Below are 22,710 nucleotides of genomic sequence, written 5' to 3' on the forward strand. Positions count from 1 at the left end.
CAAGAATCAAATGCTTACGTTAAATTTTGACCAGACTCCACATTTCACCAGCTCCCGAAGCAACATCCCTGGCCCAGACTGTTTGATGAGCAGCTGAAACTTAACTGCCTCTGCTCAGAAGTGGAGGAAAAAAAGCAAATGTGACCAGCTAAGATCAACCAAGGCTTATACAAAAATGATTAAAGATCGTCTTTCTTAATTCTGATTCTCTGACTGTGTTTCTTTACCTCCAACAGAAGGAATGACTGTATTAAGTTGGAAGCAAGCCGCCGCCCGGCCACACGGAAGAGAGCCAACTACTTCCGGTATCGGGAGCGTCTCCCGGAAGCCCAGAGCTGTTGCTGTGGTAACCTGGCTTGGGCCTGGAAGCGCAAACCGTGCCCTGTGGAATCTCAGTGTAATGGCTGGTGAGTATCAACAAGTAGATTGTCCACTTGATAGTAGCTCGAAATGTTTCGTTTAAGTTACACTTTCCTAGAGGCATTTTTAAAGCGAAAAAATATATTCAGTGGGTTTTGTTTCGCAAAGAGACGAATTTTGGACTGGTACTTTATTGACTGAATCCGTGCTTACACCTGATGAGGTTAGTCGCATGACTGTAAGATACCGTTGCTTATAAAGATTGTTCTAAAATTAACATTTGTTCCTCACTTTTGGTTACCTGGCTACATATTGAAAGAGCATCGAAGGTTGTTGCTGGGTCTTGAGGATCGAAGTTAAAAGGAAGGGTTAGGACTTTACTCCCTGGAGACCAGACATCACATACAACCCTGAGATTCTCTTTCCCTGCGGGCCGGCCAGAATTTTGTGGAGAGTGCGAAAAACGACTCAAGAAAAGATACGTAGACAAAAGAGAGAAATGCAAGCAAATTTTAAAAAATATAAATAGCCTGTGCAATACAAATAAGCACAACAATCTGCAAAGTAAGATTCCTTGAATGAGTTTCTGATTGAGTTTGCTGTTTCGGAGTCTGATGGGGGGTGGGGTAGCACCTGTTTCTGAACCAGGTGATCTGAGTCTTGTGGCACCTATAACATGCAAGTAGATTTACTAAACTGGATTTCAAGAGAGAATTTGCAGAAAGCCTATGAAATGGTGTTTTAGAACAGCTTGTTGATGAGCCTACTAGGGGATAGGCTGGACTTTATTGGGTGTTGTTAAGAGAGTTTAGAGGAAAGGAACCACAATATGACTGAGATTTAACAAAGAGAAACTAAAGTGGAGTAAAGGGTATTACACTGGCGTGAGAGATGAATTGCCCAAAATGCATTGGAAGGGAAAGATAGGAGAGCAGCAATGGATGGAGTTTTTGCAAGAAATGAGGCAGGTGCTGGATAAATGCAGACCAAAAATAAAATAATGTTAATGTCACCACTGTGGCTGACAAGAGAAGTCAAAGCCAACTTAAAAGCAAAAGAGTGGGCATTCGAGGAGGGGAAAAATTAGTGGGAAGATAGTCTTTATAAACTTGCAAAAGGTCATTTTAAAAACTTGTAAGGAGGGAAAAGATGAAGTATGAAGGGAGGCTAGCAAATAATATCAAAGGGGATTCAAAATGCTTCAAGTATAAAAAGAGTAAAAGAGAAGTGAGTGTAGATAAGGATCATTAAGAAATGATGCTAGATAAATAATGGGAGACCAGGACATGGATCTTCACTGTGAAAGACATTAGCAGTGTGCCAGATGTCGAAGAGTATCATGGAAGGACAGTGAGTGCAATTACAATTTCAAGGAAGAAGGTGTTCAGAAAGATCAAAATTTATTATCATGAAATTTATTATCATGAACATCTCACAAAATTTGTTGTTTTTGCTGTAAATTACATTTCAAAAATAGACCAGAGATATATGATCTGGGGATCATAGGTGGAGAGAGTGAGCAGATTTAAGTTCTTGGTAGTCACTATCTTGGAGAATCTTTTCTGGACCCAACACACTAATGGCATAGCGAAGAGAACATGTCAGCACCTCTACGTTCTCAGGAGTTTGCGGAGGTTTGGTATGACATCAGAAACCCTGACAAATTTCAATAGATGTGTGGTAGAAAGTGTGCTGACTGGCTGCATGACGGACAGGTATGGGGACACCAATACTCCTGAATGTAAAGCCTTAAACAAAGTCATAGATGCAGCCCAGGACATCACAGAGAAAAACCTTCCCCACTATTGAAAACCTCTACAGGGAGCACTGCTGATAGAGACCAGCAGCAATCATCAAGGATCCACATCAGCCAGCACACACTCTGTTCTTGCTACTGCCATCAGGAAAGAGGTATAGGTGCCACAAGACACGCACCACTGGGTTCAGGAACAGCTGCTACCCTCCACCATCACACTCCTCAACAACAACTCAATCAGGGATGCATTTAAGGACTCTTCCTTTTGCACTTTACTGATTTTTTTAATTCTCTCTGTCTTGAACTGTCTGTTTCTTAACATTTGTTATCTGTTTACAGTTCTTTATTTGTTTACTATTTATTTTTCTTTGCACTACCAAAAAGTGGTAATTCTGCCTCGCCTGCAGGAAAAAGAATCTCAGGATTTTGTGATATCATGAATGTACATCGACAATAAATCTGAAATCTAAATAAATTATGCAAGAAAAATAGGAGAAAGTGAGGTAGTATCTGTGGTTCGTTGTCCATTCAGAAATCTGATGGTAGCAGGGAAAAAGCTGTCTTTGTGCTGCTGAACGCTTGTCTTCAGGCTCCTGTACCTTTTTCCTGATAGTATTAGGTGAAGAGGGCATGGCGTGGCTGGTGAGGCGCATTCTTAAGACACTGCCTCTGTAGATGCCCTTGATGGAGTGAAGACTGATGCCTGTGATGCTGTTGGCCAAATAACAACTCTCTGGAGGTTTTATCCTGTCCTGTGTATTGGCACCTCCATACCAGAGAATGATGCAACCAGACAGAATGGTCTAAGGGTGAAAACAGCTCCCAGACCAGATAAATTGCACCCTTAGGTTCCGAAAAAAAAGTAGTGGAAGAGGTTCCGGAGGCACTAGTAAAATTATCTTTCAGGAAAATCGCAAATGTCACCCCACTATTCAAGAAGGAAGGGAGGCAGCAAAAAGGAAATTTAACCTGACAGTGGTGGAAGGTGTTAGTCAATTGTCAAGGATGAGGATATGGAGTACTTGGAGACACATGACTAGAGATGCCAAAGCCAGCATAATTTCCTTCAGAAAAAATCTTGCTTGACTTTGACAAACCTATTGGAATTCTTTGAAGAAGTAACAAGCAGGCTAGATAAAGGAAATCCTTTGGTTGTTGTGTATTTGGATTTTCAGAAGGCCTTTGACAAGGTGCCACACATGAGGCCACTTAACAAGTAAAGAGCCTATGGTATAACAGGAAACATACTTGCGTGGATAGAACATGGGCTGATTTGCAGGAAGCAGAGATTCAGGAATATAGGGATCATATTTTGGTTGGCTACTAGCTCCTAATGGTGTTCCACAGGGGTCAGTGTTGGGGCCACTTTTTAATTAATGATTTAGATTATGAAATGAATGGCTTTGTGGTCAATTTACAGATGATAGGAAAGTAGGTGGAAGAGCGGGTAGTGTTAAGGTCCCACCACTAGACACATATTCCCTACTCCAACTTCTGCAGGGACTGTTCTCTCTGTAGCTTCCTTGTCCATTCCCCCTCCAATTGTTCCCTTGGTACCTATCCCTATGACCGATGCTCCACTTGTGCCCATTTAGGGCCCCAAGCAGTCCTTCCAAGTGATTCAATTGTGAATCAATCTGCAATGGTCATTTACTGCATCTGGTGGTTCTATTGTGGTCTCCGCTACATTGGAGAGACTGGGCACAGACTGGGAGATTGCTTTGTTGAGCTCCTCAACTCTGTTCACCGCCATAGCATGGATCTCTCAGTGGCCACCCATCTTAATTCTCCATCCCAATTCCTTGCTGACATGTCTGTCCATGCTCTCATTTACTTACCAGATTGAGACTACCTGCAAATTGGAGGAAAAACCTGTCATCTTCCCTCTGGGCACCTCCAACCCAATGGCATTAACATTGGTCTCTGGTTTCTGTTAAACCCCACACCCCTCTTCTTCCCCTCTTCCCCCCTCCCCCCCACCGTCACCTTTTACCCATCTCTGTTGCTCTCTTTCTCTTCCCTTTTCCCTCTGTTTCCTTTTGCAAAGCTAAAATCTATTCTCACCTTTTCTCTTATCATATCCAATTAACACTTTTTGTTGGTCTGGACTCCTCCCCTCCCATTCTTCCACCCTTCTCTCTCCAGTTTATCCAGGCAGATTTCTGATTTTTTTTTTTCTTTTGCATGTATCTTGAAGAAGGGCTCAGGCCCGAAGCGTCGGTAACATATCTTAACTGTCTATGAACGCTGCAAGACTGACTGAGTTCCTCCAGCATTTCTGTGTATTTTTACTACAGTCATTATATCTGCAGACTTTTGTGTTTCATTTCAGGTAGTGTTGAGGAAATCGGGATAGATTAGGAGAAAGGGCAGAGAAATGTAAAATGAAATATAATGTTGGAAAGTGTACGGTCATGCACTTTGGTAGAAAAAAATAAACAGACTATTTTTAAAATGGGGAGAAAATTGAAAATACCCAGATGCAAAGGGACCTGAGATTCCTCATGAAGGGAAGCCTGAAGGTAATTTGCATGTTGCGTCAGTGGTGAAGATGGCAAATGCATTACTGGCATTCATTTCAAGAGAAATAGAATATAAGAGCAGGAATGTGATGTTGATGTTAAGGCACTGTTGAGACCTCATGGAGTATTGTGAGCAGTTTTGGGCTCCTCATTTAAGATAGGATGTGCTGACATTGGAGATGGTTCAGAGAAGGTTCACAGGGATGATTATAGGAATGAAAGGGTCATCACATAAGGAGCATTTGATTGCTTTTGGCCAGTACTTATTTGAATTTAGGAGTCTGAGGGGCATCTCATTGAGACATATTGAATGTAGGAAGAATCTAGTACAAGAGGCACAACTTCAGGATTGAAGGGTGTCACACAGAGATGCGGAGGAATTTCTTCAGCCAGAGGGTGGAAAGTCTGTGGAATTTGTTTTCACAAGCAGTATTTTTAAGACAGAGATTGAAAGGTTCTTGATACCCAGGGCATCAAAAGTTATGGGGAGACGACTGGGCAGTTAGGCTGAGTGGGGAAAATGGATCAGCTCATGATTAAAAGGCAGGGCAGACTCAATGGGCTGAATAGACTATTTCTGCTTCTATGCCTTATGGTCTACATATCTGTAGACGCTTGCCAAGGTTTACAATGTCATACCAAACCTAATGTGAAAGAATGAGGGGAGATTTGATTGAGATTACAACATTATGAATGGTTTACATAGAGTAAATGCAAACAGGCTTTTCCCACTAAAGTTACGTGAGACAAGAACTTTAAGAGTGAAAATGGAAACATTTTCAGGGAACATTATGGAGAACTTCACACAGGGAGTGATGAGTGTGTGGAAAGAGCTGCCAGCTGAAATGGTGAATGCAGGCTCAATTTTGAAATTTAATAAAAATTTGGATTGGTACTTGGATAGGAGGGATATAGAGAGTTATGAACTAGTTACAAGTCAGTGGGACTAGATAGAATAAAAGTTTGGCACAGATTAGATAGACCAAATGCCCTGTGCTGTTGTGTTCTTTTATTCTAATTAGTGTTTTTATTTCTAGAAAAAATGAGAAATCTCAATAGAAAATTGTTGAAGAATAGTAATTTGCCACTTAATTCCAGGTACAAGTATACTTTTTTTTAATATATGTTACTATATAGGCTTTTTTTTTTACCCTCCTCTGAAAGCATTGAGTCTTGTTTACCTGACTAGCACCTCAGCTTGAGCCCTCTATAGATCAGAATTAATAATGAATTATTGAAGTCATTTGACCCTAATATCATTACCAATGATTTGAAGATAAATGTTTCATGGAAAAAAAAATGTGCAAAAGCAATCTGGCTGATTATCCCTTTAGGTCTTAACTAAAAGCAGAAGAAATGTCTTCACTCAGAGGATGATGAACTTGTGGAACAAGTTATCACAGAGGGCTATATATCAATGTCACTGAATGTTTTTGAGGAGATGGGTGATTTTTAGATGCTGATAGCATCAAAGGTGATTGGGTGAGAGTGACAATATTTTATTGGGGTATATAAATCAAACATGAATTGTGGAGAATGGTTGATGGGCTACATGGTTAACTTTTACTATTTTCTATGTTTCAATGAATACTGACTCAACACAATTATATTTTTTTTGTTCCTTCGTGATGTAGCCAGAATGCTTGTCAAAAATAGAAATTTTCTGCAGCTAAATATTTGGAAGTCCAAAGCCATTGTCTTCAGTATATTACGAGCTCCTGTTTTAGTAAAATGGAATTATCACTGTAAGGGATAGTATAGACAGGAAGGACTGAATGGTCACAGTTAACATTTAACTTTTCACACAAGCACAACACAAGTCACAGCCCAGCAATAAATTTGATACATTGGAAGAGCTGAGGGAAGGTTTGTCATAGTCCGTTCCAGAATTGGAAACATTTGCAAAGACATTGTGATTTTTGGAAAGGTAGACCCATTCTGATGGCTGAAGAGAAAGCAGCTTTTTGAAGTAGCTCTTGTGGCCAGCCATTTTTGTAGAATTCAGAGCAAAGCATGCTGTGTGAATGACTGGGCCTTTTTGGTGGATTGGCCTGTGCCAGGGGGGTCTTTTGGGATTAATATTGAAGGTCATTGGAGAGACTGCTTCATTTTAAGTGTGACTAGCATTGGAGTTACTTGGAGAGACTGATGTCAGGGTCTTGGAAGCTTTGCGGAGGCTGCCCAATTTGAGACTTGCTTAGAAAAGGACCAGGAGTGTTGTGACCGCAGCTTGTGTATATGCACATTTCTTCAAAGGCAACGCAATTAGAATTTGTAAGTCTGTAGCAGACACAACTCCATTCTTCCCATCAATTCTGGGCATGAAATTTCAAAGGCCTATGCTTCAACACTAAATTTAAAAGACTGAACTTTCTAGATTTTTACCCACACACCCCCCCCCCCCCTCCAGTATTAAGGTGAACTATTTCCATTTCATGAACACTTTCATGACTTCCTTCCATTTCACATTCTCTGCTGCTTAAAATTTTGATTATGCTTCTGTTTTCTCGAGCCTTAACTACTCCCGCACATTCATGACTGACTTTACTTATTCTTTGTAAAGTTACCCAAATTTATTTCCTATTTCACACCAAGATCATTTATATCTTTCAGCTCGCTTGTTAAACTATATTCACTCCCAATTGAGCATACCTTGTTTTTTTTACTGTTTACTTTCATATGTCGTTGTGACTTAATTCTTGCTGACTACATATTTTCCTCTAGCTGTATAATTCTCCAAGGTGACTGCATTTATCTAATTATGCCTGTTCATTATCTTGAGTTCAATTGTTTCACTATCAACAATTATAATTTCAACTGGCATCACCATAACATCTACAATTCCCTTTCTAAATCCGGCCCCCTCCATCATTTGATTTGAAAGATGGGCCAAATGCATGCACGTGGGACAGTGTGGGTGAGCATTTTGAATGAGCCAAAAGGTCTGTTTCCATGTTGTATAACTTGATGGCTCTAAGTTGACATCAAATAAGACAAAGTAGCCTGATAAATTTAGCACCTTGCTATCCACCCTAAATCTTCCTTCTGCCATAGGCACATTATGGTTGGATAGAATTGAAATAACTTGCTAAAGCTTTTTTGTTGGCCCTCCCAACTTGTATCCTGTACTACCTGTGTATACAGGCAGTCCCTGGGTTAAATAAGAGTTTCATTTTCTAGGTCTGTCTTTAACTCAAATTTCTATTTGAGTCAGAACAAGTACATACGGTCTTTATTCAGCATCAATTAGGCAAATGTTCTTCTTACTATATAGCATATTTAGTATATATTTTGCCTTTCAATGCTTATAAAACACTTCCCAACACTAAAACATCTTAAACATAATAATACAGTACTGTACATAAGCAAATTTAAGATTGATTTCTAAGTAAAACAGATTAGAGCTGTATGGCCAGTCTTTGACTGCCATATCAATGTCATAAAGTAAAAGTAATAAATCACATCAGTTTTATTGGCAATTCAGCAATCATTTCATAGATCACTGTGCTGGAAGCTACTGTATAAAAGGTTACTTTGGGAAGAGAGAGGAGTGAGTATGTATGGATCATATTCTGTTTAGTATTCACTATATTTTTAAAAAATCCAAGGATCAAACAGAAGAAATGAACCCTTGGAAGTTACTAAATGGCAGCCAGTATTCTAGGAATGGCACACTGGAAGCAGAAGAAACTAAGAAGAAAACCTTTAAAATTTAAGGCCCATCAGCAAAGTTGAGAGCTTTATTTGGGTTATTTACAACGAGAGCTTTATTTGGGTGATTTACAACATGGGAAACTGGAACCAATCCAGTGAGGGTGGGGGGGGGGGGGGGTGCCTGTTACACCTCATCTGAGCAAGCGCGGGGTTGCAGCTGAGCCAGAATAAGTGGGTTGGAACGGCGACTTGTGCCTGTGGAAGTGGCTGTGCCTGTTGGAGCCCGGTGGGGGGTGGGTGGGGGGGGGTGGTGGGCACGTTGGAGTGAGCGGGGGAAGGTGCCACTATTGAATTTGTATTAGAATTTAAACTCTACTCAACCATGCTTGAAACGGAATTTGATGCTGTTCTATTCCTGGTTGGCTTGCCGCTTTGTAACTATTGGTTGTTTGTAAGTTGGACATATTTAACCTGGGGACTGCCTATATTGTTTTACTGTTCCTTCATTGTTGCTCCTTCAAAATTCTGGAATTCACTTAGTACCTTTAGTGTGTAGCCTACGGCAAGGTGAGTCAAGGTAAGTCTGACTTTATCTACAAATATCTCAATGGCATTAAATGTTGATTTTTGCCAGTCACGTCTGTATCATGTAAGAATAAATAATGGATGTTTTGTTCCAACATGGTCTACTTCAATTTTAGAAAATGGAAAGAAAAGTCATTGACTTCAATCGAAACTGAATATATCAAGAATCTTCAGCAGCAAATTTGTCTATTGGAATTGGAAACCAATTTTCTATATCCTTTAAGATTTCTAGAAAAATAAAAATATTGAAGTTCATTTGGAATATAGAATAGTTTAGCATAGGAACAGATCCTCGTGTCTGTTGAACATGATGCTGAAATTGAGGTAAAACTTTGCTGCTTGCACATGATACTATTTTTATCCCTCTATTTACCTGCATTGTCATGTGCCCTGCACATCTCCTTTAAACTTTCCTTTCCTCACATTAAATGCATGTCCTCCAGTATGTGACATTTTTACCCTGGGATAAAAGACTCTGACTGTTTACCCTATCAATAGTTCTTATAATTGTATAAACTCCTATCAAGTGACTCCATAACCTCTAACAACCCAGAAAAAACAATCTGAAGTTTGTTTATCCTCTCCTTGTAGCTCATAGTCCAGTAGGTTCTCAACCTTTTTCTTTCCACACACAAACCACTTTAAGAAATTCCTATGCCATCAGTGCTCTGTGATTAGTAAGGGATTGCTTAAGGTTATATTTGAGTGGGAAGGGAAGGTTGAGAATCACTGCTCTAGACTGAAATAATTTGCTTGAGAAAAATTGTCATTGGCCCATTTCCTTTGGAGTTATGAAACCATGCACGTAATGAGTGAATTAGGTATGATTAAAAATTTTCAAACTTTCTTTCTACCCACATACTAGTTTAAGCAATCCCTTACTAATCACAGAGCACCTGTGACATAGGGAATACTTGAAGTGGTATGAGAGTGGAAAGAAAAAGGTTGAGAACCACAATCATCGCCTCTCAACCAGGCAACATCCTGGTAAATCTCTTCTATATCCTTTCCAAAGCCTCCATTCCTTGTAAGGGGGTGACGAGTTGCGCACAATACTCCAAGTGTGGCCTAATCAAAGTTTTATGTACCTGAAACATGATTTCCTTACTCTTGTACTCCATGCCCTGAGCAAAGAAAGCAAGCATTCCATATGTCTTCTTTACCACCCTATCTTGTATGGCCACTTTCAAGGGTCTATGCATTGAAATCTTGATGCACATTAATCTTTTGAAGAGCCCTGCCATTAACTGTATACACAGCCCTTCCATTTGACCTTCCAAAGTAAAATATCTCACATGTGTCTGATTAAACTTCATCTGCCATTTTTCTGCCTATATCCATACCTGATCTATATATTTTTTGCATTCTTTGATAGTCCTTTACATAGCTTTACCAATCTTAGTGTCATCAGCAAACTTACTAACCCATCCAAAAACTTTAATCCAAGTCATAAATAACAAACCACAGGGTCCCGACACCAATCCCTGAGCATGGGCCTCCAGCCAAAATAACGCCCTTCCACCATTAACCTGTCTTCTATGGGTCATCCAACTCTGAATCCAAGCTATCAATTCACCATGGTTCTCCTGCATATGTATCTTCTGACCAGTCTATGAGGAACCTTGTCAAATGTCTTAATGAAGTCCCTGTCTCATCAACCACCTTTGTTACCTCCTCAAAAAAAAACTCAATCATATTTGTAAGATATGTTTGTGCAATTTATGTTTGTCTTTATTACTGCATTACATATCTTGTATGTCTTTCTTTGGCTTGGCTTCACGGACGAAGATTTATGGAGGGGTATGTCCACGTCTGCTGCAGGCTCGTTGGTGACTGACAAGTCCGATGCGGGACAGGCAGGCTCGGTTGCAAGGGAAAATTGGTGGGTTGGGGTTAGGTGTTGGATTTTTCCTCCTTTGTCTTTTGTCAGTGAGGTGGGCTCTGCGGTCTTCTTCAAAGGAAGTTGCTGCCCGCCGAACTGTGAGGCGCCAAGATGCACAGTTGGAGGCGATATCAGCCCACTGGCGGTGGTCAATGTGGCAGGTACCAAGAGATTTCTTTAAGCAGTCCTTGTACCTCTTCTTTGGTGCACCTCTGTCTCGGTGGCCAGTGGAGAGCTCGCCATATAACACGATCTTGGGAAGGCGACAGTCCTCCATTCTGGAGACGTGACCCACCCAGCGCAGTTGGATCTTCAGCAGCGTGGATTCGATGCTTGCGGACTCTGCCAGCTCGAGTACTTCAATGAATGTTGTATGTAATTAATAATAAAACCTAATATAAATTAGTGTGTTTATATCTATTGCTAATAAACAATGCTGATAGTAAATTAATCTCTAATGCATATAAAATTAGAAATTCTTCCTTTGACTCCAAGTATTAACACAGAAACAGGCTAAAAAAGCTGCAAGCATTTCACCACAAATTGCACAGGAGGCAGAGAAGATGTTGAAGGAAATTAAGGTATTTACACTTTTGTCCAAGAAGATTTTTTTGAATTTGAATTGTATATTACCATGAAAATACTTTAACATTTTTAGTATCTTCTTGTAAAGCTTTTACTGTAAAATAAAATGTTCACATCTGAGTTGCTCCCTTTCTCTACAACTCCTTTTTCTAATCGTTTTCCCTTTTTGCCTGAAGATGGTGAAATTGTATTGCAGTAACAATTCCCAAGTTCTAGCAACTCTCATTTGCTTGTCCTAGATGATTGATTAATTACTTTCATTTTGTTGGAATTTATATCCTGCTTTGTCTTACTGACACACATTCTGAGTTTACTATTTCTGGGCTATTCCTGCTTAATATTTTTAGTTGCAGATGACTTTGTGACCACCTTTCACAGAAAAATAAATATTTGTTTTGCAATCTTCAAAAACCTATTTCTTTAACACATTTATTTCTCTTCCCTGTGCTGACTTAAAGACTGAAATGTACTTTGTTGATTAATAAAATTCAACAAGTGATTTTAGATGTTAGAATGGCAGATTTTGCAATATTAGGGAAGTATGGAACCAGACAATTGGAGGACCTCACCTAGATACTTCCCCTTAAGGTATGATGCTCATGCCATCTGTGTAGATGAAGTAAGGACTGCAAAGAGATTGAGGAAACTGATCTTAGTACTGTGGACAGTTGACCATAGAAATAAATGGAATGAAAAGCAAAATAATAGTTGTATGGGCAGTGTGCTCAAATACATGATGTTCTCACCAGCCAACAGAGTAAGTGCTGAATGATGTGTTACCTGTTCTGTTTTATGGTTAAATACATCATGGTGCTAGAGTGGAAGTGGAAGGATCCAATTGATGTGTCCATGTAGGAACCAGTGACGTGGATTGAATTACCAAAGAGGTTCTGCTGAGGGAAAATGAAGATCCATGATCTAAATTAATTTTTAAAAAAAGATAATAAGCTGTGAATTATTATCTGAGCATGGCTTTCTCTCTTCACATGCTTTGCCATTCAGTGTGGGTGATAATGTCTTTCCATCCACCCTCCGCAATGTAGTTGTTTCCTCTATGTTGAGCCATGGCATTTGGTCAGAAAAATCAAATTTGAATGTCTGTAACTGTGGATTTGGAGAAAGGTCACTTGTAAGAGGTCACTGGAAGAGGGAGCTGTTCCGATGAGTTTAATTTCACTTAAATTATGTTGGTAACAGTATTGTGGAAAAATAAATAACTGGAACTTTAAATAGTAGAGGGGATAATCCACCTGATATTAAATAGAGAAGTCAAGGTGACTCTGCAGAGTGATGATATTGGCAAGAGGAAGCAAGTATAACAACAAATCTGGTCAAAATAGGGGAAATAATACAGCCATACCTCAACTTGCGCCTGATCGAGTAATGTTTGATTGCAGATATGTCTGAGGTCACCAGATAAGTGCTTCATAAAAATTTATGCCATAAATTTATGTTGTACAGTAAGTCAAGGGGCCTAGGTGAGAGTCTGTGGCTAGGGCGTTGGGAGCTCTGGTGTTTGAGTGGCCGAGGCGAGTGTCAGCATTTGGGTGTTGGGGCCTACAGATGAGTGGGTGGCAAAGAACTTGGAGAGAGTCTGTGGCCAATATTTTGGGGATATTGAGGATCTGTGGTTGGGACGCAGGGATATTGGATGGGTGGGCAGGGGTGAGGATCCATGGTGTGTTGAGAGCTTGGATGAGCATATTTCATGTATAATGATCGACGTGCCCAAATCAATTTGCTTCCTCACTTCCAGAACATAAGCCAGACACAAGTTGAGGTATGGCTGTATAGGGTCAATATTGTACTTGTGACAGATAGATATATTGGACACAAAAATAAATGGGCATATCCTAATAACCATGAGAAATATGATTTAAAGGTGACCAAGGCGGAGAACTGAATATTTTGTAAAGGTTAGGAGAGATAAAATGAGAAAGCAGATGGGTAGCTTCAAATCCATGGGATTTTGATAGTCTACATTATACATTAGACAGGTATTCCATTGAGAAGGTAGAGGCAGATATATAGTACTGAGATAAAGGATCATCCAAGATCATATTGAAAAGCTAAGCAAGTTTGGAGGGCTGAAAGTCATACCCCTATTTTTCTAATTCTACAAGAGGATAGGAGAGAGAATGATCTTGGCCTAGAAAATCAGAAGTGAAATCAAATTGTTGGAGAGATAAAATAACAAAGGAATGAACACATTGGTGAGAGTAGATCTGGTCCTGTAATGTGGTTATGCTGCTATCAATCAATAATTGAAGGAGCCTTGTAACAAAGGAATTGCAAGGAATAATCTTCAACAGGTAAATACAGATTGGTCAAATCACATTGGCTAAAGTATTCATGTTGTGGAAAGCATTTAAGTCTAGAGTCTTGAATTTGAATATTGGCAATTTCATCGGTATGAAGGGAGAACTGACAAAAGTCTATTGAGAAGTTGGATTGATTGACAGAAGATAAAATACCACTGAGGAATAAAAACACAATGGGAAAGGCCATGCATACCAGAAAACCTGTGTGTAGTTTTAGTCTCCATATTTAAGAAAGGATGTGTTAGCTATGGAGACAGAGCAGAGGAGGATCACTAGATTCGTCCTTTTAATTTTTTTAAAAATTTAGACATACAACCCGGTAACGGGTCCATTCAGCCTACAAGCCTGTGCCACCCAATTACACCCGATTACATTTTTGAATGGTAGGAGGAAACCAGAGCTCCTGGAGAAAACCCATACAAAAGTGAGGAGAGTGTACAAACTCCTTACAGACAGCGCGGGATTTGAATCCCGGTCCCAATTGCTGGTGTGGTAACAGCATTGCACTAACCGCATTGCTAACTGTGCCACCTGTCGTTCCTGGAAGAAGGGATTATTTTATGATGTAGATTTGAGTAAACTGGTGCAAACTTCTGGAGTTTAGAAGAATGACAAATGATTGAAATGTGAAGAACTCTTCGTGGGTTGACAGGGTAGATGCCAAGAACTAAGAGGCAGATAACCAAATGGTTGCTTAAGAATGAGATGAGGAGGAATTTCTTGTCTTGGACATGTGAATCTTTGGAAATTCAAGCTTATTGTCACATTATACCTGGCAAAGTGAGATGTGCTCATGTTGTGAGTAGTCTAGCAAGTTAACTCTAATGTGCATATAGCAGTGCAAAGAAGAAGAGCAAGAGCACATTACAGTGTGTAATGTTGCAGTGAAAATATAAATTAGTACATAGCAATGGCAGCATGAAATCACTATTGCAATCTTCATAATAGCTGCAGGGAAGAAAATGATCTTTTGGCTGCCTTTGAGGCTGTTAAAGCATTGATGGATGGAGGGAAGATTTGGAGCATTCTATGGCAACCTCTGATCTTGGGCAGTGCGGTTCCCATGCTACGCTGTGATGTATTCAGCGAGGATGCTTTCGATGGTACACCTATGGAGCTTATTAAGAGACAGCAAGTTTCTTTGGCCTTCCAAGTAAATGGAGGAATTGGTGTACTTTCTTGAATGTTTCATTGACATGAATGGTCCTGATCAAATCACCGGAAATATTTGTTCCCTTGAACTTGATGTGGACAGGGGAGTGTGCTCTACCTCCTCCTTCCTCCACCAGTTTTTTTTTCTTGCTGACATTGAAAAAGGGGTTGTTATCTTGTCATCATGCCACTAGACTCTTTCCTTTATTCTGTCTCGTTACTATTTCATATCTGGCCTACGGCTGTGGTGTCATCAGTGAAGTTAAAGATGGGGTTGGAGTGGTATTTGGCTACATAGTCATCAGCATATTTTAGGGGCCTGAATGCACATCCTTGTGGAATGCTGATGTTGAATGTGATTATGGAGAAGGCATTGCTTCCCATCTTCACTGATTGTGGTCTGTTCGACAGCAAGTCAAGGATCCAGTTGCAGAGGTTTTCTACTCCAGAGAATCATTGAAACTGGGCAATGGGATAGAGTCATGTTATCCCAGGCAAGAACGTCATGTAGATATGGATTTGCTGCAAGTCCAGAATATTGTGAATGCTGGATAAATCTATCCACATGATATGAAGTCCATTGAATGTGCAGGGATATCCTCTTTCATGATTTGGTGTTAGTCATACCTGGTGTAGGATCGGATTATTCATTCATTTGAGATTAGAAAGGAAATGATAAAGTATTAATACTTATTATATTTTAATTATTTTGTTTGTGTAAATGTTTTTCAATGTTTTTGTTTTAAAGTATATTTTTAAATGTATTTTTCCCAATCAATAGTTCTTAAATCTCTGATATATAATTGCTTTTAAATACTATTAAGAATGCTTCCTAGTTTTACCAGCCACTGCAGCCTTGCCTCCTTTTAAAGGTTGTTTTTGTGTTTTTGGGTCTCAGGTGTGTCCATCAGGGGATTGTTCATTGCTGAGGTCTTGCTGCATCTGGCTGCCTGACTTTGTAGGTGTTTAGTCAGATTGTCTGGCCCTTCACATAAATGCAGGTGGAAATGGCCATGAAAAACAGGTCAAAACCTGAGACAATAAATAAGAGGTAAATCAAGTGTTACTGAGATCAGGTAGGATAGAAATCTATGTTTAGATCAACCATGGTTTTATGAATGTTGAATATGGTCTGAGAAGTTGAGTTGCTTGCTCCTATTCTTACGACTTGTGTGTTTAAACATGATTTCTTATCCATGTTTTCTCTTGGTCAGTCTTCTGGACCTGTTGGTTAGTACTCTGTGATAATGATCATCTGTATGTTATTGTCACTCATCTTCAAACTTTTCTCTTGGCTCTCTTGAAAACTTTTGAAAGTGATGTATGTTGCCTGTTTTAAAGATGTATTATATTTGTATATTAAACTCAATCTGCCACCATCATGTCTGGTTACAAACAGCATAGAGTTGTATGTTTTCATAATTTGATGTTTATTTGTCACAACATAGCTATATAGTGAGGTTTCTTCTACAAACAGACTGACATGTCATCTGACATTATGTACAGCTGCATTACCAATTGCAAGTTTACAATGAAAGAGAAGATCAATTAGCACCAAGCATGGCAGCATGAGGTCACCGTGAGCACCAAGCATGGCAGCACGAGGTCACCGTGAGCACCAAGCATGGCAGCACAAGATTTCAGAAGCCTTCTGGCTGTAAGGAAGAAACTCATACAGCCTGTTGATGGATGATTTCACATTTTTGAGGTTTTTCCCTGATGGAAGGAGGGAAGAGTGTGTGTGGGGTGTGATGAGTCTTTCAGTGTGTTGGCTAACGTACCTTGGCAGTGGGACATGTAGATGGAGTCCATGCAAGGGAGGATTTTTTTAAATGTTCTGAACTTTATTCACTTTTTTCTGATTTTGAGCAGAGCAGCTCCCATACCAGTTTTTCTATAGTTGTTGTGAGAAGAGGGAGACGTGTGGAACTTTCTTAGTCTTCTAACAAAGTAGAGACATTTGTGTGCTTTCTTGATGGTCATGACGTACAGCAGTGCAACAGACCTTTTAGCTTGACATCAACCCTCAATCACTCATTGTCACTAATCCTACATTAATCCTATTTTCAAATTCTCCCCAAACTCATTAACTCTACCACATCCAGATTCTACCACTCTGTACATGCTAAAGGGAATTTACAGGTGTCAACTGACCAACCAAGCCACATGTCTATAGGATGTAGTAAGGAAACTGGAGCACCTGAAAGAAACTCATGCAGTAACATGGAAAAAATGCAAACTCCGCAGACAGTATTGAACCTGGATTCCTTGTGCTGCAGGGTAGTGCCTCTATTGGCCACTCTTCCAAAGTAGCTTTTTTTTATAGCCTTTTGATTGAAACATTTTACTTATTTTCTTAATATGTGCTCAGTAACATACAAATAGCTCAAGATGATTCAGAATATTAAAATAAATAAAGTTAAAAGGAGTTGAAATTGCTTAAAGATGAACTAAAAAGTACATGTTAACATTTCTAATTGGATTCTAAAAATGTACTTTTAATGATCAGATCTTTGTAAATTATTTGCTGTTTTTATAGGAGCTGCAAGCCGAAATTGAATTCATCCAGCTCGAAATTAGAAAGAGAGATGCTCGAATTGCAAGATCAGAGGCCGATAAGGAACTTTTCTCCAGATATCTGTGTTCAGCACAAGGTGGCAGTTGGTTAATCGTATTTTAAATATTTGATACAACTGGAATACATTATTCCTAGAGATAACCTCTATTTACCTTTTGGTATCTAAAATGAGCGTGGTGTAAAATTAAAAGCAGGGGTTCCAGACATGTGTTACAATTTTGCCTTTAATCAGCTTGAGCAAATGACACCTTATTCTATTTCTGTAATTTAGCTTTCTTAAATAATCAAAGGGAATAGCATTTTGTATGTATTATCCTATAATGCATATGGCACTGTTGACACAGTGTGGTGACCGTCAGTTGAGGGAATACCTTCCTGATTTAGCCCATTTCATTACAAGATTTAAAATGTATGGAGAAACTGAATAATTGGGCCATTAAGTATTTCTGTTCCAAATGAGTAGCTTCCTGCCATTCTTCTTGTATGAAAATGTCCTTTTGTTCCTTTCTTTTTCATGAGTTTATGAAGTCTTCTTAAATGCACAACTGTTGTACTCACTACTGAGTTTGAGATCAACAATTACTATTGATCTAGTTTGTAAAGAGTATTTTGTCTTTAAGGCTTATGTCACCTCAAGTATTGATTTATGTTTTTTTTTTGGAATATTTTATTTTTGATTTTCAGACTCCTATAAATTCAAACACACAATACAATCTCTTCCAACACCAGTATAACATAGTCTGCTTTTATTCCTCCCCCCCCCCTCCTTTCCCCCTGATACAACTAAGAATAAAGTCATATAAATTATACAGATACAAAAAACACAAATACTGGTGGGGTCAACGACCCCTACAGAAACCTTGGAAAAGCCTATGAGAGAAAAAAAAAATCCAAGGTAACCAAATAACCAAAAGTAAGGAATAAAACAAAACTTCTCCACCATGTCCCATTTTCTTGATCCTAACTGTTTCTCTGTTGGGATGGATTGCTTCAGTATCCTTGTTATGAAGGGGGATAATCACATTTGCAAACCAATATACTTCAGATAAGGTTGCCACACTCTAACAAATGTGTCATATTTTATCCTTAAATTGTATGTGGTTTTCTCCAGGGGAATGCAACTCTGTATTTCCATATTCCATCGTTTAATGTTTAGTTGGGAGTCAGACTTTCACAGGAATACTATACATTTCCGCCAAGGTGACGTTCACAAATTGAATTTGTTATCTGCACAATTTAAAACCCCTATCCATAATGTTCCCCAGAAGGTACAATTTCGGGTCCTATACAAAATCCACTTTTGTAATTTTTTTCAGAATGTCCCCCAGATCTTCCCAGGACACAGCTAAGTTGAATGGCTAAAGGTTCCAATCTCCACACCGCATCTAAAGCACATTTAAGATTTCAAATTTAAATTTATGTAGTTTTTGTGGTGTGAGTACCTCACACCAACTGTACCAGTTGATGCAGGAAATTGTATTGCACAAACCTGTACCTGGCATTAATAACAGCTGTCATTGCTGTCTAGGCATGGATCTGACCAGCACCGCTCATGGATTTTTGTGCCCAAGTCTGACTCCCACCTTTCCCTTGACCTGTATAAGCCTGTCTTCAGGCCTTCACTTTGGATGATGAAGTGCATCATAGAAATAAACTTGCACACATTTCCCCCTTCAAATTAGAATCTCCATGTCACCACACATGGACAGGATCAGAGATGGTCCCAATTTGTCCCTCTAAAAAAGATCTTAATTGAAGATAACTGAACATTCTATTAGAGAAATCATATTTATTCCTCAAATGACATGAGCTGCCCCTTGCTTGTTACAATCCTCAATACACCTGATCCCTTTCTGGCTCCAGGTGTCCAGGATCTTATTGTCCATACCTTGGTATGCAATCTTCATACCATAGTTTATTTCAATTTACCATGAATCATTAAAGGACTATTTACTTCAAAATTAATCCCCCCTCCCCTTGGTTTTAATACCTCTCAACCCACAAATTTTATAGTTTTAACTGCTTTTCCATAGATAGAAAAGAGAAGCAACAGGTTGTAATATGTGTTTGTTTATTTTTTGTTCTAAAATAAAATTCCTTTGGTTTAGAAACAATCACATTGAGGGGAAAAAAAAATTATGATATTTTCACATCTCTTTTACCAGTCATCAAAGTTGGTTGTGATTGAAATACATTATGATTAAAAAAAAATCTGTAACAGAGTCTAGTTCCAGAGAGAAGAGATTGTTGATGGAGGAAAAGGTACAGATGAAGAAACTAAAGGAAATTGCCAAGCAAGATATAGTTTACAAAAGGTCTGAAGTAGTGAAGATCAAGAAGGAACTGGAAAAGATAAATGCTGCAGCAAAAGATGGAATACATCAAGTCTGGTTGCTAGAAAAACAGGCATGTTTGATGGAGTTATGGAATTCTTTATTTGGTCAAGATCTTGCATATTGTAAATGTACTGTATATAATTTTATTTTGCAAACGTACCATAACTTAGAATAAAAACATTGGATCATGGATTGGGTTATGTCAAACCTGACAAATTCAACATTAGCATCCTGTTAAATTAATACCTGATTAATGTGTAACATAAATCATTTTAAATCTGCATATTTACCCAAAATGTTTCCTTTATTATCTGATTTATTGTGATAAATGTTATAGAGGTTTAAAAAAAAAAGAAAAGCTTGCTTAATTTATTAAATAATGTCCAATTTCAAAGGCTTGTCAGGATAATTCTGGTGACAATTTCATAATGTGAGAAGATGAATGAGTTCCATTCACTCCACCTTATGTTAGGATCATAAAACACTGGTAGCTCTTTGGTATCTAAAGCTCCAGTTATGTAATAATGATTTAAGAATGGCTTTTAAAAGTAGACAAAGTTTAATATTAAAATTATGACTAAATATCACCCACATTTGAGCTAAAAGATGCTTATTTGTTAGTATTAAAGTAGGAGACAGTAATCTTATTGACCTGCTGAGCCCATTGCCTTCTCTTGGGATAATTTTGCTGACTTTCTATAGTGAATCTATTTTTTTTAATATAGTCTCTAAAGGATACACTTATTTGATAACAAATTTGAAAATTTTAAATGAAAATATAATTATGCAAATTGTGTTTAAAGTGCAGTTAACTTGGTTTAGCATTCAATGAGAGATTCATGTCCAAGTAATGATTTAAGCCAAGTAAATGCAACAATTGATTCTCATCTGGCAATATAGTCCACGTGCAAACAATGTGTTCAAAAACAGGGGAATTGAAGTTTCTATGCTTTGGTACTCTACTTAGATGCAAAAGAATGCAAAAGGATATCCAACACAGAATCAGGGTTTTCAAGCCAACCAGTTCATTTTGATCATTCTACTCTATCAGACCCAGTCTGTTTATTCTTATATCTTGATGTCATTCTTAAATCATCTCCAGGACATCTATATCCTATTGATAAACAGACCGCAGTACAAACTAACCAAGGTTCAATACCTTCAAATCTCTCCCCCCAAAAAAACTTGTTTTCTTGTGGCCTTACCAACTTGTGGTCCAACTATTTGTAATTTTCTTATTTTTACTTAGATCCCATTAGTTTTCCCCCTTCTAGATCTCCGTCTCCATCGCAAGAGACTAGCTATATTCTGACAGTTATTGCAAACCCACTGACTTCCATAGTTACCGAGACACTTATTACTCTTACCCTATCTCCTGTATGGATGCCACCTCTGTTGTGGTTAGTAATTATTAAACATTGAAAAAGAAATAAGCTGATTATTATACAATGGAGTTAAAATTGATAATTTATCTTTTGACCCCAAAACCCTATTTTTTAAAATCCAGATCTTTAACAAATGTTTCAATACCGGCATATTTTCCTGTAACAAATTCAAATTCCAACGGGATATAAATTCATTTACTTTAACCTCAGAAATAAATGCCATTTCCACCTTAGCCCAGCTAGGAGGATAATCTAAATCCATCAACCTACTAAAAAACTTCAACTGGCCGCTTCATAATAATTTTGAAAATGTAACTTAAGTTCACCTTAACGCATATTTCCATGTAAGTTTATACAATGCCACTTGAGCGAATCTACCCTTCCATAAGAACTCCCATACTACCTTATTTAAATCCTGAAAAAAAACCTTTTGAAAGTAAACAAGGTATTGACTGAAATAAATATTGAATTTGAGAAAAAAATATTCATTTTAATACAATTGACCCATCCAATCAAAGTTAATGGAAGATCTTTTCACTTAATCAAATCTGCTTTAATCTGTTTTAATATAGGCACATAATTTAACTGATATGTCTGATAATTAATGTCCACCAACACACCTAAATATTTAATTTTATTTGTCCAACTGGTAAAATTTCACTTTTATCCTAATTAACTTTATATCCTGACAATTCTCCAAATTCTCTTGTAACTGCTTCAACGACTGTTCCGGTTCCATCAAATATATCAATACATCTGTTGTGGTTAGTAGAGCCATCTTCTCTGTTTTATGGTGTTCTGCTGCCAGCCCCTTCTTTTCCTCCTGTCCTCTCCTTTCACCCCACTAGCCCATGCCTATGCTCATCACATAATTCTCCATTTCCACCAGCTGTAACTAGATGGCACCACCAGCCTTATCTACCCCTGTCCTTCCTTTCCTGCCTTCTGCAGGATTGATCTGTTCCTGACTTACTAGTGTGCCCATCTCTCCCCACCCACCTTTCCATGACACCCAATACTTATCCCTACAGTTGCAGGAAGTGCCCATTCTTGGCCTTCCCTACTGCCAGAGTGAAGCCTAACACAAATTGGAGGAACAGCACCTTGTATTCTACCTGGCCAGGCTATAGCCAAATGGTATGAATGTAGAATATTCTAATTTCTGATAACAAGTCCCCTCTCCTTCTGAAATACTTCTGTTCAAGACCTTTGGGCAATCACTGTCTTATGATGGTACAAGTCTACAGTAACTGGGGGGGAAAAAACTGTAGCCATTTACAAAGTTTCTTAAAACATTTTTTTTAAGCTTAATCAGCATGTTGAGAAGCACCAAGCTGCAGAAGTTCAACTCAGAGAAAAGAAGCTGGAGTTGTTAGAGGCTCAAGCTGCCCTTCATCAGTTTGAGGATAAATGCTCTGCCAGTACTGCATTCATGCAAGACCAGATTGCAAGAAAAATGCGGTAAGGGAATTATGGATTCATACCGTTTTTAAAAATTGAATTATTTATGAATAAATAGAAGTTGATCGAGTTTACTCTTAAACATTTCTCATAAAATGTGTGATAGCAATAGAGGGATTTAACCTCTTTCTCA

At 38.6% G+C, this 22,710-nt stretch overlaps 1 protein-coding gene and 1 long non-coding RNA gene across 2 annotated transcripts in view; one reads left to right on the forward strand and one right to left on the reverse strand.

Annotated features, from left to right (window-relative positions):
- Positions 1–311, reverse strand: part of LOC138755342 (uncharacterized) — a 34,147-nt gene extending 33,836 nt beyond the window's left edge. The window contains exon 1 of the long non-coding RNA XR_011352212.1: positions 228–311. This is a non-coding gene — a long non-coding RNA (uncharacterized lncRNA). The remainder of the gene's footprint in view (positions 1–227) is intronic.
- Positions 239–22,710, forward strand: part of LOC138755341 (interaptin-like) — a 34,651-nt gene continuing 12,179 nt past the window's right edge. Inside the window, exons 1-7 of the mRNA XM_069921144.1 lie at positions 239–407; positions 5,676–5,736; positions 8,994–9,089; positions 11,262–11,340; positions 17,357–17,471; positions 19,617–19,801; positions 22,423–22,577. Coding sequence (XP_069777245.1) covers positions 242–407; positions 5,676–5,736; positions 8,994–9,089; positions 11,262–11,340; positions 17,357–17,471; positions 19,617–19,801; positions 22,423–22,577 — 857 coding nt within the window. The 5' untranslated portion in view covers positions 239–241. The remainder of the gene's footprint in view (positions 408–5,675; positions 5,737–8,993; positions 9,090–11,261; positions 11,341–17,356; positions 17,472–19,616; positions 19,802–22,422; positions 22,578–22,710) is intronic.

This window comes from Narcine bancroftii, chromosome 2 (genome assembly GCF_036971445.1).
Source record: "Narcine bancroftii isolate sNarBan1 chromosome 2, sNarBan1.hap1, whole genome shotgun sequence".
NCBI classification, from domain to species: Eukaryota; Metazoa; Chordata; class Chondrichthyes; order Torpediniformes; family Narcinidae; genus Narcine; species Narcine bancroftii.